This window comes from Salvia splendens, chromosome 15 (genome assembly GCF_004379255.2).
Source record: "Salvia splendens isolate huo1 chromosome 15, SspV2, whole genome shotgun sequence".
NCBI classification, from domain to species: domain Eukaryota; kingdom Viridiplantae; phylum Streptophyta; class Magnoliopsida; order Lamiales; family Lamiaceae; genus Salvia; species Salvia splendens.
In genome coordinates, this window is record NC_056046.1 from 34,500,275 (window position 1) to 34,516,971 (window position 16,697).

The 16,697-nt window shown below is 36.6% G+C and overlaps 1 protein-coding gene and 1 pseudogene across 1 annotated transcript; one reads left to right on the top strand and one right to left on the bottom strand.

Moving 5' to 3' along the window:
* LOC121769485 ((+)-pulegone reductase-like) lies at window positions 1-2,367 on the bottom strand. The gene is made up of 5 exons (XM_042166306.1): window positions 2,116-2,367; window positions 1,519-1,716; window positions 1,095-1,250; window positions 878-960; window positions 1-533 (listed from the first exon to the last, which is right to left on the bottom strand). Exons 1-5 carry the CDS (start codon window positions 2,338-2,340, stop codon window positions 152-154), a joined length of 1,044 nt encoding a protein of 347 aa, XP_042022240.1. The 5' UTR covers window positions 2,341-2,367; the 3' UTR covers window positions 1-151.
* A 1,152-nt stretch (window positions 2,368-3,519) lies between these two features.
* On the top strand, window positions 3,520-6,684 carry LOC121767088 (annotated as a pseudogene).
* Window positions 6,685-16,697: the final 10,013 nt, after the last annotated feature.

Here is a 16,697-nt window from a genome sequence, read left to right on the forward strand (position 1 = left end):
TAGTGAAGGGAAGAGATAAATAAGAAATGGAGGATTGGAGGTGCTACCTGTTTAAATTAATAACAATACATCAAATTCATGATCATATATTTATAATTCATGATTATAGCTTTATTTAAGTCCTTCCTTGTTTCCGTTGGTAAAAACAGAATTACTCACGAGTAACCACCACCAACAGCTTCCCTACGTTGCGACCGGAGTATAAGCCAAAGAGAGCCCCAGGCGCGCTTTCAATGCCTTCGGCTGTGTCTTCGACGTATGTGATCCTCTCTTCCTTGATTAGAGGCACAACCATCTCCAGGAACTTGGAGTAGAGATGGTAGTGGTCGCTAGTGAAAAATCCGTCCATACGGACCCGTTTTACTATTGCGTTAATCAAGTTGTAGACGCCTTCGGGCTGCTCAAGGCTGTTGTATTGGGAGATCATCCCACAAAGCGCAACACGGCCATTGAGTCTCATGTTGTTTAGCACCGCTTCGAGCATCTTCCCTCCCACGTTGTCAAAGTAGATGTCGATGCCATCGGGGAAGTACCTAATTAACAACAACACAAATTTGTGAGTATTATCTACATAACGATAAATTGCCGGAAAAACTATAAAATTTGGTCAAATTCTTTCAAAAAACTAACCAAAAAAATTATATATTTGGATTTGTTATTCACAGTCGTGGGATGATTGTGAACTGATCCATACTTGGTGATTTTCTTAGCTGATTTACCAAACTTCGCGGTTTTTTGCTAGTTTTTATGAAATTTGTCATGAATACAAAAGGATTCTTTTGTTATATAAGATCATAAATATGTGTATTATGTGTTAAATCACTAACTATTCTTCAATGTTAAATAAGTATACACATTTTTATAGCAATGATAGAACCTCTTCAACGCTGCATTATAGTCTTGCTCTTCTTTGTAGTTGAATGCTTCGTCAAACCCGAATTTGTTCTTCAAGAGATCGACCTTCATCAATGCAAAAGCCGACTTGTTCATCAAATGTGAAACATAAACTTGCCACAGAAGAAAAATAGCACATAAATCGACAACCAATCTAGCCAACAATCTAATAAGTTTTCGATAAGCCATTAGATTCTGACCTTTTCTTTGCTCCCCGGACTCCCAACAACGTAACACCCTGCGATCTTTGCAAACTGACCAACGAGCTGACCAACAGCTCCGGATGCAGCAGAGACAAACACAGTTTCCCCCTTTTTGGGAGAGCAAAACTTGAAAAAACCAACATAAAGGCATGCCTAAAATGATAACGCGAAACACGTTGATTTTCAGTCTCAAGTTAGTACATCTCCTACTGTTGTTTTTCAGAAACTATCAAGATAAACGCTACAAATCCAACATTTCCCAATCTATTAATTCAAGCATATATAGTTCATCAACAACTCGTTTTCGTTAACAGTTTAACTACATACATAACTTCTGCAGAATCACAAACAACTAGTTCTAGATCAGACAAATAGCACTAGGAAGCAGGAATCAAGCGTGAAATTTGAAGTCGATAATCACAAGGGGCTCGAGAAACTCACCAAGAATCCCTGTATAATAAGAGAGGGGCAAATCTTTATCTTGAACCTTAAACAATTGGTCTGGATCTTTAATAAGGCTATACTCCTCCCAGCCAGTAAACCCCCAAACTAGCTCGCCCGTCTTGAAATTTGGATGAGACGAATCCAGTACTTTCGACACTCCAAATCCATAAATAGGCTGTCACCAGAAAAAGGTCAACAAACACAAAAAAGATGCAACCAACATTGCATCAATGGAAAGATAACATTTTTTATTTCTTTCCCCAAAATCTCAAACTATTCATCAAACAAGACCTCTGCGGAAACATCAAAAGACATAACAAACATTTTATCAATAGAAAGATACAGTTTATATTTTTCTCCCCAAAATCTCAAACTATTCATCAAACGAAAAAAATACTATTGTTATATTCCAATGAGATCATCTGCACAATATTGTATTATAAGTCTATTTTTTTAATAAAATAAAAAATTAAGGGCCCCAATTTAAATCAAGACATGTATAACAAATTCTATTCCAACCAGAAGAAAAATTAATTTCAACAAGAAAAATTTCACTTAAAAAAACTAAACTTACAGAATCCAGCGTGAAAGAAGGTAAATCGAGCTCCTGATTCTTCATGAGGGCAAGAATAAAAGGATCGATGGATAAGTAGAGATTCTTCACCAAAACGGCGCCGTCGCAACCGCTGGGAATTTTGAGCAGAATTTTGGAAGTTCTCAGCGACATATCGGATTCTTTCACAGATGTTTTGACATAGTTGCTGAGTATCACTTGCTTGTTGCTAATTTCCTCACCCATTTTGCCGTTAATTCTGGTGGAATTCTGGTGTTCAGCTTCATTGTTTTATATCTGAAAATCCCTAGAAAATCTCTTGGCTAATGGAGTAGAAGTTTTGGGTTGTGTGTAGTAGCGGCGCCTCTGCTAGGAGAATCATAGGGAGCTCTAATTTTCTATGGAAGGGACATCTTTTTTTTTATATTATTTTAGATCCGTGAACTTTAAAAATACAATTTGAGGTCCGTCAACTGTGAGTTAATATCACTTTTTTACTATTTTCAAGTTTTTTGGATGAAAATACGCTCAATCATATTTTTAATTAACCTATCACATACTCATATGGTTTTTGTAAATGATAATAAATAGCTAAAGTGGACATATGATAAAGTAAGAGAGAGAATAACATAGAAGAGAGTCTTATCTACATTATTCTCTATCTTACTTTACCATTTCTTCATTAATTATTTATTACTCCCTCTGTCCGTGAAACGTTTTCCAGTTTTTCCATTTTGGTCCGTCTGTTATGTTGTGCACTTTGCTATTATTTTACTTTTTTGGTAAATGGTTCTCATATTCCACTAACTCATTACACTCACATTCTATTATAAGTTCAATATATAAATATGGGACCTACATTCCACTAACTTCTTTCACTCACTTTTCTTTACATTTCTCAAAACACGTGCCGAGTCAAACATGGACAACATTTTGCGGACGGAGGAAGTATCATTTGTTCAAAACGAGTGCAGAAAATGAAATGTGACAAAATTTCAGGGACGGAGGGAGTAGTTAAAATATGTATAAAAAAATATGGGTATGTGATAAGTTTATTAAAAATATGTACCCGGTATTGAGGGTATTTTCATCCAAAAAACTTGAAAATAGTAAAAAAATATTTTAATTGATATTAACTCATAGTTGACAGACTTCAAATGATATTTTTAAAGTTCACGGATCTAAAATGATACATTAACAAAGTTCGTGGACTAATAAAATATTCCTTCTTCTCAATAATAGGCGGGGGTATTTTCTTCAGCAACCATTTAATTAAAAAACAAATATTAACACCTAAAGCCCCTAACCAGCCGCAATTCTCCAACACTGAACACTTGAAAAAAGATCCAATTACGTGGGCCCACCAGGCCATATAAGGGAAACTGAACGAGTCTCAGTTTGTATTTTCTTTTATGACTTTAGGTTATGGCTGGCAAAATTTATTGTATTTATAGATCATTAGGTATTAAGTTCACTACATTTGGCTAATTCACGCACAACATTTGTAAAGTTGTTTTCAATACTTTCAATTTTTCGTAAAAATGCGACACAATATTAGACTTATTATTTATTTAGTTTGACTAAAGTTTAAATTTTGTCTCGCATATTTATTTAAAAAGATATTTTGAACCACAGTTTAAAGATTTTGTCCATTAGGTAGAGTACTTGTATTTTAAAGTCTAAAATTAGGCTTGTATATTTAAAAAACATATTTTGTCCTATACATTAATAAATTTTGTCAATTAGATAGAGTACTTGTATTTTAAAGTCTAAAATTAGGCTCCTATATTAAAAAAACATTTTCATCCTATACATTAATAATTAGTAGAGTACTTGTATTTTAAAGTCCAAAATTAGGCTCGTATATTAAAAAAACATATTTTGTCCTATACATTAATAGATTTTGTCAATTAGGTAGAGTACTTTTATTTTAAAGTCTAATATTAGGCTCGTATATTAAAAAACATATTTTATCCTATACATTAATAATTAGTAGAGTACTTGTATTTTAAAGTCCAAAATTAGGCTCGCATATTAAAAAAAACATATTTTGTCCTATACAATAATAATCAATTAAGAGTCTTCGCTTCTGGTCCTAACCTATATATTTCAATTCATATTTAAAATGTTAATCAAGTCAATCCATATTTAACTCATTCATCAAGTCAAAATGAGATTAATTAACCATTAAATATTAACAAAATTAGTATTTTAATATGGCCAAGGCATATAACCAGATCTAGGAATGAACGGCGATTGGGGTCGAGGGGGGCCGATCGACCCCACTGCCAGCCCATGAATACGGCCAGAATCAAGCTTTTGTCGTTGTGCTTCAAGTCTTCGACCCAACAATGTAGAAAGAATAGCAGATATGCAACGGCTAATGAAAAGGAGAGTGTTAATCAAGGATCAAATGAGAATTTATACTATATTTATTGGAGGCTATGAAGAAACTACACGTTATGGCTTAATAAAATGTTAATTTAGGCGCTATAAAGTTATTTATGAAGGTATTAAGACACTAAATGTTCTAGTGTATTTTTTTTTTCATAGTCATAACATAATTACATCACTTTATCTGTGTTCATGGATTAATGTGAAAATCACATTTTATGTGAGAATCGAGAATAATATTTTGAATGTATAAACTTGGATAATTCACGGTAAAAATTAACCGTATGAAAATAATATATTTATTCGTGACTAGTGGGATTTTAATGCATATCTTTCACTTAATTTAATATATAAAAACGCCAAACTATAAACAAAGTTCAAGAAACAAAAGAAAAATATAAGTAGGGTTGAATTTAATATACATCACATTTATTATAAATCCCTTCTATAGATGTGCCTCTCTCCTATTACACTGGAATTCTTGGTAAATTTGTTTGTCAAATTAGCCGCCGTATGTATCGTATCAGTGCATATTATTGTAGGATAATTTGCCTATAAATTTATAAACTTTCATCAAAATATAGTTTTTGCATACAGACTTTACAATTCATATGTAAATTATCAAACTATTAATTTGTTCTATTTTGCAACCAAACTATTAAATTCACATGTAAACGATCAAACTATTAATTTGTTCTGATTTTGCAACCAAACTATTGATTCGATTTGATTTTGCATTTTAACTATTAAATGTGACATAAACCAAAATAATGTTAAATTTTATAGTTAAATAATTCATTGGTTGAATTATGGTTATAGAATTATATCAAACCATTTTAAACTCAAAATCTTAATCGGAAGCAAAATCAGAATAAATCAATTGTGAAATACGTGTTTTAAAATGTTAACAATAATAACACATAACCACATCATACACGCATCGCTAACAAAAGTATTAGACTTAAGTAATAATCTTTAAATGAAATTTTCTGCGTCTATCACTGCATATTTTGACGATCATTTTGTGAAGGTATGGCCGGTATCACTGCATATGTTGGATTTTACGAGATTTGCTCTTTAAAAAAGGGTGAACTCGTCTTTATATCGGCTGCATCAGGAGTTGTAGGTTAGCTTGTTGGCCAATTTGCTAAGCTATTTAGGTGTTATGTCGTTGGAAGCGCAGGATCACAACATAATGTCTTTTAATTATTCTTTTAAATTAATTTATAAAAATCCATTCACCAACTTCTTTTTTCAATTTGAATTTGCATAATTTGTTGGTGATTAAATGTATATGGAATATAATAGTAATAATTAACATAAATAACCTACAGTCAAAAGTCAACTCTAATTCAAGGTTTAAAATATTAAATAAGCATTATCTTTAATAAAAATAACCTCAGCAATTATCTTAATACTGAAGCAGCAATTTTCTTTTTGGGGTTGTAATTACTTTATATTTTTTAGAGTTAATTTAATTATATATATTACTTTGTTCAAGGTTGACCTTTTGAAGAACATATTGGGGTTTGATGATGCATTCAACTACAATGAAGAATCGTACCTGAATGAAGCCATAAAGAGGTATATATATAAAGTGACAAAATTAATTAATTTCTTTTACATATATAATTAACTGATCTGACCATATAGATTATGGGCCAACAAGATATTGGGTCGGGTCGGGCCGGTCCAATCCAAAGATATATATACATATAGCCCATATGGCCCTGGCTAGTCACATAAATAAACAAAAAACATATATTTATGATCAAAATTTCCCTTTCGGTCTAATGAGCACAACCCCGACCCGTACTTTGTTATCTCTAATAAGTGTATGAAATTAATCACAACTATTGAGGTACTTCCACGAATGGATCGACATATATTTCGAAAATGTAGGAGGCAAAATGCTCGATTCGGTGCTCCTGAACATTAGACCCCACGGTCGCATCACCGCCTGTGGGACGATCTCGCAGTATGACAAGGAGGAGCCAGACGTGACACACAACTTGATGTATGTGATCGTAAAGAAAATCCGAATGCAAGGATTCGTCGTCTTCAACTACTTCATTGTTGAAGGAATTGAGGCTGTGCCAGCTGCTTTGGTTGGACACTTTTCTGGTCGCAAAGTGGGAAAGCAAGTTGTTCTTGTGGCTCGTGATTGATCAATTTGGTCCTATCGATCTTGATTTAATGGACGGTGACGATTGATTTGTGTATTAATGTATATCTAAAATAATTTATGTTAGCTTCAATAAAGAATTACCATTTTTATACATGTTAGAAACTAGAAACTAAGAGATGAAACTTCTTTTTTCTACTTTGAAGAATAAATCAAAGGCAACAATGAAATTTTCTTTGCTTAAAATTATTTAATTCATTAAAACAAATTCTCGATGACCTAGTCAAGAGAAATCGACGCTTGAATACACTAGTCAAAGGGATAGAACTTTTGAATTTGAGTGAAAGTAATGCCACTGAATAGTTCACATTTCGATCTCATACTTTGCATTCAGTCACAGCAGGAGATGTTGTTAGATACACAATAATTTATTATTCTTGAATTATAATATTTTAATATTAATATTTCCATGTTGAAATTTTGTATAATAGTATAGTTTTATCATCTTTCAACCACCATTATATGGGCTTAAATTAAACTAAAATATCGCAGTCTTCTAAACGTTATATGTTGCATTCTTATCGAGGAACATGTGTCAAAAAGACTTCAACGACGTCCCTTAATGATGTATTATGTATTTTTAAACTAACATTATAATTATGAATCAAAATTTTATCTCTCATTAAAGTACTCTAAGATAAGTTGAGAACACAAATTTCCTATCCAATTTATATTCTGAATCCGCCGGCAATGGTTGATCAATTATTGATATTTATTGTACTAGTATTATATTAGTATTACTCCTACGCAGTCATTTTGTTATTCAAGGTCTGCTGCTATAAATCCAACATTTATTTTTCACAAGCATGGTCAATTTTATAGTACTCCTCGGACCATCCCCACACATCTAACAATAAACGTATTTCACGCTTGGTTAAAGAAAATTATTCCTTTCAATTTATTGCACTTCCAAATTTTCAACACATAATAGGAAGCAATTTTTTTCCAACACATATTGTTTTATAAAGGGATGTCGGTCTCAAAAATCATCGAAATTAGGCCAAGATTTAGTATTTCCCAATAACTTAAAAAATGGTCTAAAATATAACAAACTTTACTCTTAATTTGTTTGTTAGTACTACTATTTCCCATGGCAGGTCAATCACCATATCCAACCAACTTCCGCGCATTTTTTTTATCTTACTTGGCACTTACTAAATCATTGTGATTTTCAACGTAGCTTTTCAACGTATATCTAAAATATTATAAACACTTCACGGTTGCCCACATATAATAAGATTTTTTCTGAAAATATCATATTTGTGCCGAGTTGTGAAATAACAATAAAATGTAAAGTTTGTGATAATTTAGACAATTTTTAATGTTCTTGGGAAAAACTAATACTTGGAAAGTTTCATGATATTATATGTCAAGATCACTTCAATTTAGAATATAAACAAAACAAAACACATAATGAAAAATGGAGGGAAACACGCAGATTGTATCGAAAGACTACGTGAGGGGTTTGATAAAGGAATCAGATTTTATTCTGAAAACCTCATAAATCAAACGGAATATTCCCAACGGTGCCTTTTTGGTGAAGGAAAAGGGAAAACACGGACCTCACCGGGGGGCAAAAGAGTCAATATAATTGCGCTTCACCGGGGGTAAAATTAGGGTTGGCCCGATTTGTTTGACTCCTAATTCAACACTTCATTGATTATTTTATAATATAGATAACTAAAAAAAATAACTTTCAATTTTATATTAAATATATAAATTATATACTAAATTTTATTAATATAATAATAGATAAAATAAATTGGAAACTTCAAATTCACTAAGAAAAACATTTAAAATTCTAAAATATGCTTTGAAATTTCTTGATGTTTATGTTTTATTTTGCATAAATCTCAATAGTATTTAATCGTGTTTATGTTTGAATTTAAGCATATATCTCAAATTCAATTTTATTAAATGTTTTACATTTTATAAATATAACTAATTTTCAACATTATTTGATTGATCACATGTTAAATTTATCGGTAGCAAACCGATTAACCCGTTGGGCTAGCCCGAAACCCGAGTTTTTAGGGTTAGGGTTGAACTTCTATAACCTGAAAAAAACCACTACTTGATTAACCCGCACCTGAGTGACCCATAACTCGGGCAAGGTTGGCCTGAAACCCGCTGGGCCGACCCGATTGACAACCCTACCAGAGACGTCTATGGAAGTTAAAATTCAGAAATCTCGTATTTTGACTAAGTTTTATAATAAATATATTAAATAGAAAATGAAATAATGAGAGCCATGAATAGTGAAGAAAAGAGATAAATAAGAAATGGAGGATTGGAGGTGCTACCTGTTTAAATTAATAACAATACATCAAATTCATGATCATATATTTATAATTCATGATTATAGCCTTATTTAAGTCCTTCCTTGTTTCCGATGGTAAAAACAAAATTACTCACGAGCAACCACCACCAACAGCTTCCCTACGTTGCGACCGGAGTATAAGCCAGAGAGAGCCCCAGGCGCGCTTTCAATGCCTTCGGCTATGTCTTCGACGTATGTGATCCTCTCTTCCTTGATTAGAGGCACAACCATCTCCAGGAACTTGGAGTAGAGATGGTAGTGGTCGCTTGTAGCGCCCGTACTTTTTATGAAAGAATGACGACGATATTGCTATATTTAGCATGACGAATGAAATACGTGGAGATGAATATTTTCTTATGGAAGACGACGTGCATAAATCGAGGAATGGTTGAAGGAATTATATTTACAACAACACCAAATATAAGTTGTACGATTTTCCCATACTTTAATTTTTTTTGTTATGAAGAACGAGATAACAAAATAGCTTGGATCCTAGTTATATTAAATTCACCAAATAATAGTATATTTTTTTTGGGTTTTTCTAACTTGGGCTTCCAATTAAATTGAGCCCAAATCAAAATAAATTAATTTGAGCCAACAACATAGAAGTGAATTATTTCCAAGCCCAAAAGCTTTTCTTCTTCCTCTTCCTCAAAGGTGACCGACGGTTTCTTCCTTCATGGAGGAGACTCTCCATTTTTCCACCCCTCTATCTTCCCCCATTACTTCCACAACTCAAGAGACAACCAATACCTCTTTAATCCATTCCCTAAACACTTCACATTACACAACAAAGAAATCAAGGAAAAAGAAAGTGAGAGGGCCGAGAGGAAAGGAGGGAGATTTGGCCACCATCTTTTGTGTTTCTTCTACCATTTTCAACCATTTTGGAGGTATAATCCATTCCTATCAAAGCATGAGTTTATTTTAGCTTTGCATATATGTTTTTATACCTTCTTGTTCCATAACCAAACCAAATAGCAATCCACTAAGAATCAACCAAACGATCGCCGTACGTAACCGAAACTATGAAAGAACTTAACTTTATAACTATAACGTGTATTGCGGGACGTTTAGGAGTGGTTTCGGAGGAGGAGAAGCCGCCGCCGCCGCCGGCGACGGGCAGCGGCGGACAGCCGCGCTCGACGTTCCGGTGCGGGCGACGGCTCCCGTTGGGCGACGGCAGGAGCTTTCCCTGCGGCAGCGGCGTCGTGCGACCCTTCCCGACGGACAGCAGCTTCCCGACGGACAACAACTTTCCGACAGCACAGCAACTCCCGGCGACTCCAGCTGCGACGGCGGGCGACTCCAGCAGCGACGGCGTCGAGCCGGAGAGAGGGCGACGACGGCTGCTCGCTGTTTCGGTCGGCAGAAAGAGAGACGGGGAGAGAGAAAGAAGAAAGAGAGAGAGAAGATAGAGAGGGGGATAAAAGAATGGGCCATGTGTTTTTTTTAGTTGGGCCTTTTGTTGCTTATGGAAATTGGGCCTCATACTTTTGTTGGGTATTGTTCGGTTATGGAGGAATAAAGTGGCTATGTAGCTTAATCTTTTGGGCCGATAACTAAAGATAAATCGGGGGAAAATAATTAAGTCTTGGCTTTTAATTAATTTCCGGAATAATTTTTGAAGAATGAATAATTTTATCCTAAGCATGAAATAATATGTTTTCAACGATAAGTAATTGCGATAATTAAAGTATACGCTTAAATAATTTTTAGAAATTATTTTTGACGTCATGGAAAATATGAGGAGCCAACGGAGGAAAGAATGAGCGTAAGCGGCCGACCGGCGACACCTTGGGCGGCCGCCGAATAATCGAAAATGCACAAAAACCGAGAAAATGAAATAAATGATTCTAAATAGAGTGCATGCATTCTAAATGTCTTCGTTACCGAGAATTGATGTGTACTTTAATTGTTTTCCGAAAAGGTGGTTCGCACGCTCGTTAAAGTCGGATCGAGAAGTTATAAAAGGAAATTTCTAAGCTATTGAGGTGTGCTCTATTACTTAAACTCTTTGATTTGCAATGATATGTATATGGAGAGATAAGGGTGGTTTAAATGTTATGTCATGCCGTATTTTATGTTTTGAATTGTCTATCTGATTGTCCACTAGGATAATGTCCTACTAGACTTTGATGGTTAACGAATTCGGGTCTGACTAGGGAGTGAGTCCCTACTCAGGCTAGTGCACTGATGGGGATCGTGAGCCGTCCCCTACTCAGGCTAGTGCATTGATGGGGATCGAGAGCCGTCCTCTAGGTCGGCTGGTCCAGTGATCGAGTTTGTGGCCACATTCTCGTTTCACATGATGGTTCAGATATGGTACATGATGAGGGATGATGATTGCCTGCAGGCATAATTTTATTTAAGGAATGATTTAGTGTTTCTCGGCCTTTTAAAGTAAAACCCGAGTTTCACTCAATGATGGCTTGACATAATCGATAAATGTATTTTGGGCATGAGTTCACTGAGTGCATCAAGTACTCAGCCCCTGCATATATTTTCCCTATGTGCAGGTTGAGCGAGGACGGGAGGCGGAGGATGTTGAGCATTGGACCGAGATCATATTCAATAAACATTCCGGTTACTATTGTGTCTCCATACATAGTAGCAGCTAACTCTCAAATGCTTCCGCTATGCCAAGTTTTAATAATTTCTTTGTTTTCCTTTGAATTGTCAAACTATGTCATTCACGTTATGTACCTTAAAGATTTGAAACCTTGTTGATAAATGAAATTTCATATTTTGATCGATATGTCGTACTTCCTTGACTGCTACCCCTTGATTGTTATTTCCCTTTCTTCCCCGCTTCTTAATTCCCCCATTAGTCGCGATCCACCGTACTTTCTATCCTTAGGAAGTGCGGTCGTGACAGAATGGTATCAGAGCAATTTTTCCTTCCGCTCTGGACCGAGAGTCTTTTATTCAATCTAGTCTAGACTCGTTTCGCTAGACTAAAAGAGTATTCATCGAGGGCTCAACATTCCGTCTCGCCGCGCTCAACAAAAGAGAAGGTAAAATGTTTTGAAATGTGAAATGTTTATGCAATTGATGTTAGATGTGATAATGAATGAAGTACGATTGATAATATTATGATATAAGCAAATTTCGGGAAGAAATTTCTGTTAAGGTAGGTAGAATGTAACGCCCGTACTTTTTATGAAAGAATGACGACGATATTGCTATATTTAGCATGACGAATGAAATACGTGGAGATGAATATTTTCTTATGGAAGACGACGTGCGTAAATCGAGGAATGGTTGAAGGAATTATATTTGGAACAACACCAAATATAAGTTGTACGATTTTTCCGTACTTTAATTTTTTTTGTTATGAAGAACGAGATAACAAAATAGCTTGGATCCTAGTTATGTTAAATTCACCAAATAATAGTATATTTTTTTTGGGGTTTTCTAACTTGGGCTTCCAATTAAATTGAGCCCAAATCAAAATAAATTAATTTGAGCCAACAACATAGAAGTGAATTATTTCCAAGCCCAAAAGCTTTTCTTTTTCCTCTTCCTCAAAGGTGGCCGACGGTTTCCTCCTTCATGGAGGAGACTCTCCATTTTTTCACCCCTCTATCTTCCCCCATTACTTCCACAACTCAAGAGACAACCACTACCTCTTTAATCCATTCCCTAAACACTTCACATTACACAACAAAGAAATCAAGGAAAAAGAAAGTGAGAGGGCTGAGAGGAAATTGCCGAGAGGAAAGGAGGGAGATTTGGCCACCATCTTTTGTGTTTCTTCTACCATTTTCAACCATTTTGGAGGTATAATCCATTCCGATCAAAGCATGAGTTTATTTTAGCTTTGCATATATGTTTTTATACCTTCTTGTTCCATAACCAAACCAAATAGCAATCCACTAAGAATCAACCAAACGATCATCGTACGTAACCGAAACTATGAAAGAACTTAACTTTATAACTATAACGTGTATTGCGGGACATTTCGGAGTGGTTTCGGAGGAGGAGAAGCCGCCGCCGGCGACGGGCAGCGGCGGACAGCCGCGCTCGACGTTCCGGTGCAGGCGACGGCTCCCGTTGGGCGACGGCAGGAGCTTTCCCCGCGGCAGCGGCGTCGTGCGACCCTTCCCGACGGACAGCAGCTTCCCGACGGACAACAACTTTCCGACAGCACAGCAACTCCCGGCGACTCCAGCTGCGACGGCGGGCGACTCCAGCAGCGACGGCGTCGAGCCGGAGAGAGGGCGACGACGGCTGCTCGCTGTTTCGGTCGGCAGAAAGAGAGACGGGGAGAGAGAAAGAAGAAAGAGAGAGAGAAGATAGAGAGGGGGATAAAAGAATGGGCCATGTGTTTTTTTTAGTTGGGCCTTTTGTTGCTTATGGAAATTGGGCCTCATACTTTTGTTGGGTATTGTTCGGTTATGGAGGAATAAAGTGGCTATGTAGCTTAATCTTTTGGGCCGATAATTAAAGATAAATCGGGGGAAAATAATTAAGTCTTGGCTTTTAATTAATTTCCGGAATAATTTTTGAAGAATGAATAATTTTATCCTAAGCATGAAATAATATGTTTTCAACGATAAGTAATTGCGATAATTAAAGTATACGCTTAAATAATTTTTAGAAATTATTTTTGACGTCATGGAAAATATGAGGAGCCAACGGAGGAAAGAATGGGCGTAAGCGGCCGACCGGCGACACCTTGGGCGGCCGCCGAATAATCGAAAATGCACGAAAACCGAGAAAATGAAATAAAAGATTCTAAATAGAGTGCATGCATTCTAAATGTCTTCGTTACCGAGAATTGATGTGTACTTTAATTGTTTTCCGAAAAGGTGGTTCGCACGCTCGTTAAAGTCGGATCGAGAAGTTATAAAAGGAAATTTCTAAGCTATTGAGGTGTGCTCTATTACTTAAACTCTTTGATTTGCAATGATATGTATATGGAGAGATAAGGGTGGTTTAAATGTTATGTCATGCCGTATTTTATGTTTTGAATTGTCTATCTGATTGTCTACTAGGATAATGTCCTACTAGACTTTGATGGTTAACGAATTCGGGTCTGACTAGGGAGTGAGTCCCTACTCAGGCTAGTGCACTAATGGGGATCGTGAGCCGTCCCCTACTCAGGCTAGTGCATTGATGGGGATCGTGAGCCGTCCTCTAGGTCGGCTGGTCCAGTGATCGAGTTTGTGGCCACATTCTCGTTTCACATGATGGTTCAGATATGGTACATGATGAGGGATGATGATTGCCTGCAGGCATAATTTTATTTAAGGAATGATTTAGTGTTTCTCGGCCTTTTAAAGTAAAACCCGAGTTTCACTCAATGATGGCTTGACATAATCGATAAATGTATTTTGGGCATGAGTTCACTGAGTGCATCAAGTACTCAGCCCCTGCATATATTTTCCCTATGTGCAGGTTGAGCGAGGATGGGAGGCGGAGGATGTTGAGCATTGGACCGAGATCATATTCAATAAACATTCCGGTTACTATTGTGTCTCCATACATAGTAGCAGCTAACTCTCAAATGCTTCCGCTATGCCAAGTTTTAATAATTTCTTTGTTTTCCTTTGAATTGTCAAACTATGTCATTCACGTTATGTACCTTAAAGATTTGAAACCTTGTTAATAAATAAAATTTCGTATTTTGATCGATATGTCGTACTTCCTTGACTGCTACCCCTTGATTGTTATTTCCCTTTCTTCCCCGCTTCTTAATTCCCCCATTAGTCGCGATCCACCGTACTTTCTATCCTTAGGAAGTGCGGTCGTGACAGAATGGTATCAGAGCAATTTTTCCTTCCGCTCTGGACCGAGAGTCTTTTATTCAATCTAGTCTAGACTCGTTTCGCTAGACTAAAAGAGTATTCATCGAGGGCTCAACATTCCGTCTCGCCGCGCTCAACAAAAGAGAAGGTAAAATGTTTTGAAATGTGAAATGTTTATGCAATTGATGTTAGATGTGATAATGAATGGAGTACGATTGATAATATTATGATATAAGCAAATTTCGGGACGAAATTTCTGTTAAGGTAGGTAGAATGTAACGCCCGTACTTTTTATGAAAGAATGACGACGATATTGCTATATTTAGCATGACGAATGAAATACGTGGAGATGAATATTTTCTTATGGAAGATGACGTGCGTAAATCGAGGAATGGTTGAAGGAATTATATTTGGAACAACACCAAATATAAGTTGTACGATTTTCCCGTACTTTAATTTTTTTTGTTATGAAGAACGAGATAACAAAATAGCTTGGATCCTAGTTATGTTAAATTCACCAAATAATAGTATATTTTTTTGGGGGTTTTCTAACTTGGGCTTCCAATTAAATTGAGCCCAAATCAAAATAAATTAATTTGAGCCAACAACATAGAAGTGAATTATTTCCAAGCCCAAAAGCTTTTCTTCTTCCTCTTCCTCAAAGGTGGCCGACGGTTTCCTCCTTCATGGAGGAGACTCTCCATTTTTCCACCCCTCTATCTTCCCCCATTACTTCCACAACTCAAGAGACAACCACTACCTCTTTAATCCATTCCCTAAACACTTCACATTACACAACAAAGAAATCAAGGAAAAAGAAAGTGAGAGGGCTGAGAGGAAATTGCCGAGAGGAAAGGAGGGAGATTTGGCCACCATCTTTTGTGTTTCTTCTACCATTTTCAACCATTTTGGAGGTATAATCCATTCCGATCAAAGCATGAGTTTATTTTAGCTTTGCATATATGTTTTTATACCTTCTTGTTCCATAACCAAACCAAATAGCAATCCACTAAGAATCAACCAAACGATCGTCGTACGTAACCGAAACTATGAAAGAACTTAACTTTATAACTATAACGTGTATTGCGGGACATTTCGGAGTGGTTTCGGAGGAGGAGAAGCCGCCGCCGGCGACGGGCAGCGGCGGACAGCCGCGCTCGACGTTCCGGTGCAGGCGACGGCTCCCGTTGGGCGACGGCAGGAGCTTTCCCCGCGGCAGCGGCGTCGTGCGACCCTTCCTGATGACAGCAGCTACCCGACGGACAGCCGCGTCGACGACCGCAGCAGCTTCCCGACGGACAGCAGCTTCCCGACGGACAGCAACTTTCCGACAGCACAGCAACTCCCGGCGACTCCAGCTGCGACGGCAGGCGACTCCAGCAGCGACGGCGTCGAGCCGGAGAGAGGGCGACGACGGCTGCTCGCTGTTTCGGTCGGCAGAAAGAGAGACGGGGAGAGAGAAAGAAGAAAGAGAGAGAGAAGATAGAGAGAGGGATAAAAGAATGGGCCATGTGTTTTTTTTTAGTTGGGCCTTTTGTTGCTTATGGAAATTGGGCCTCATACTTTTGTTGGGTATTGTTCGGTTATGGAGGAATAAAGTGGCTAAGTAGCTTAATCTTTTGGGCCGGTAATTAAAGATAAATCGGGGGAAAATAATTAAGTCTTGGCTTTTAATTAATTTCTGGAATAATTTTTGAAGAATGAATAATTTTATCCTAAGCATGAAATAATATGTTTTCAACGATAAGTAATTGCGATAATTAAAGTATACGCTTAAATAATTTTTAGAAATTATTTTTGACGTCATGGAAAATATGAGGAGCCAACGGAGGAAAGAATGGGCGTAAGCGGCCGACCGGCGACACCTTGGGCGGCCGCCGAATAATCGAAAATGCACGAAAACCGAGAAAATAAAATAAAAGATTCTAAATAGAGTGCATGCATTCTAAAT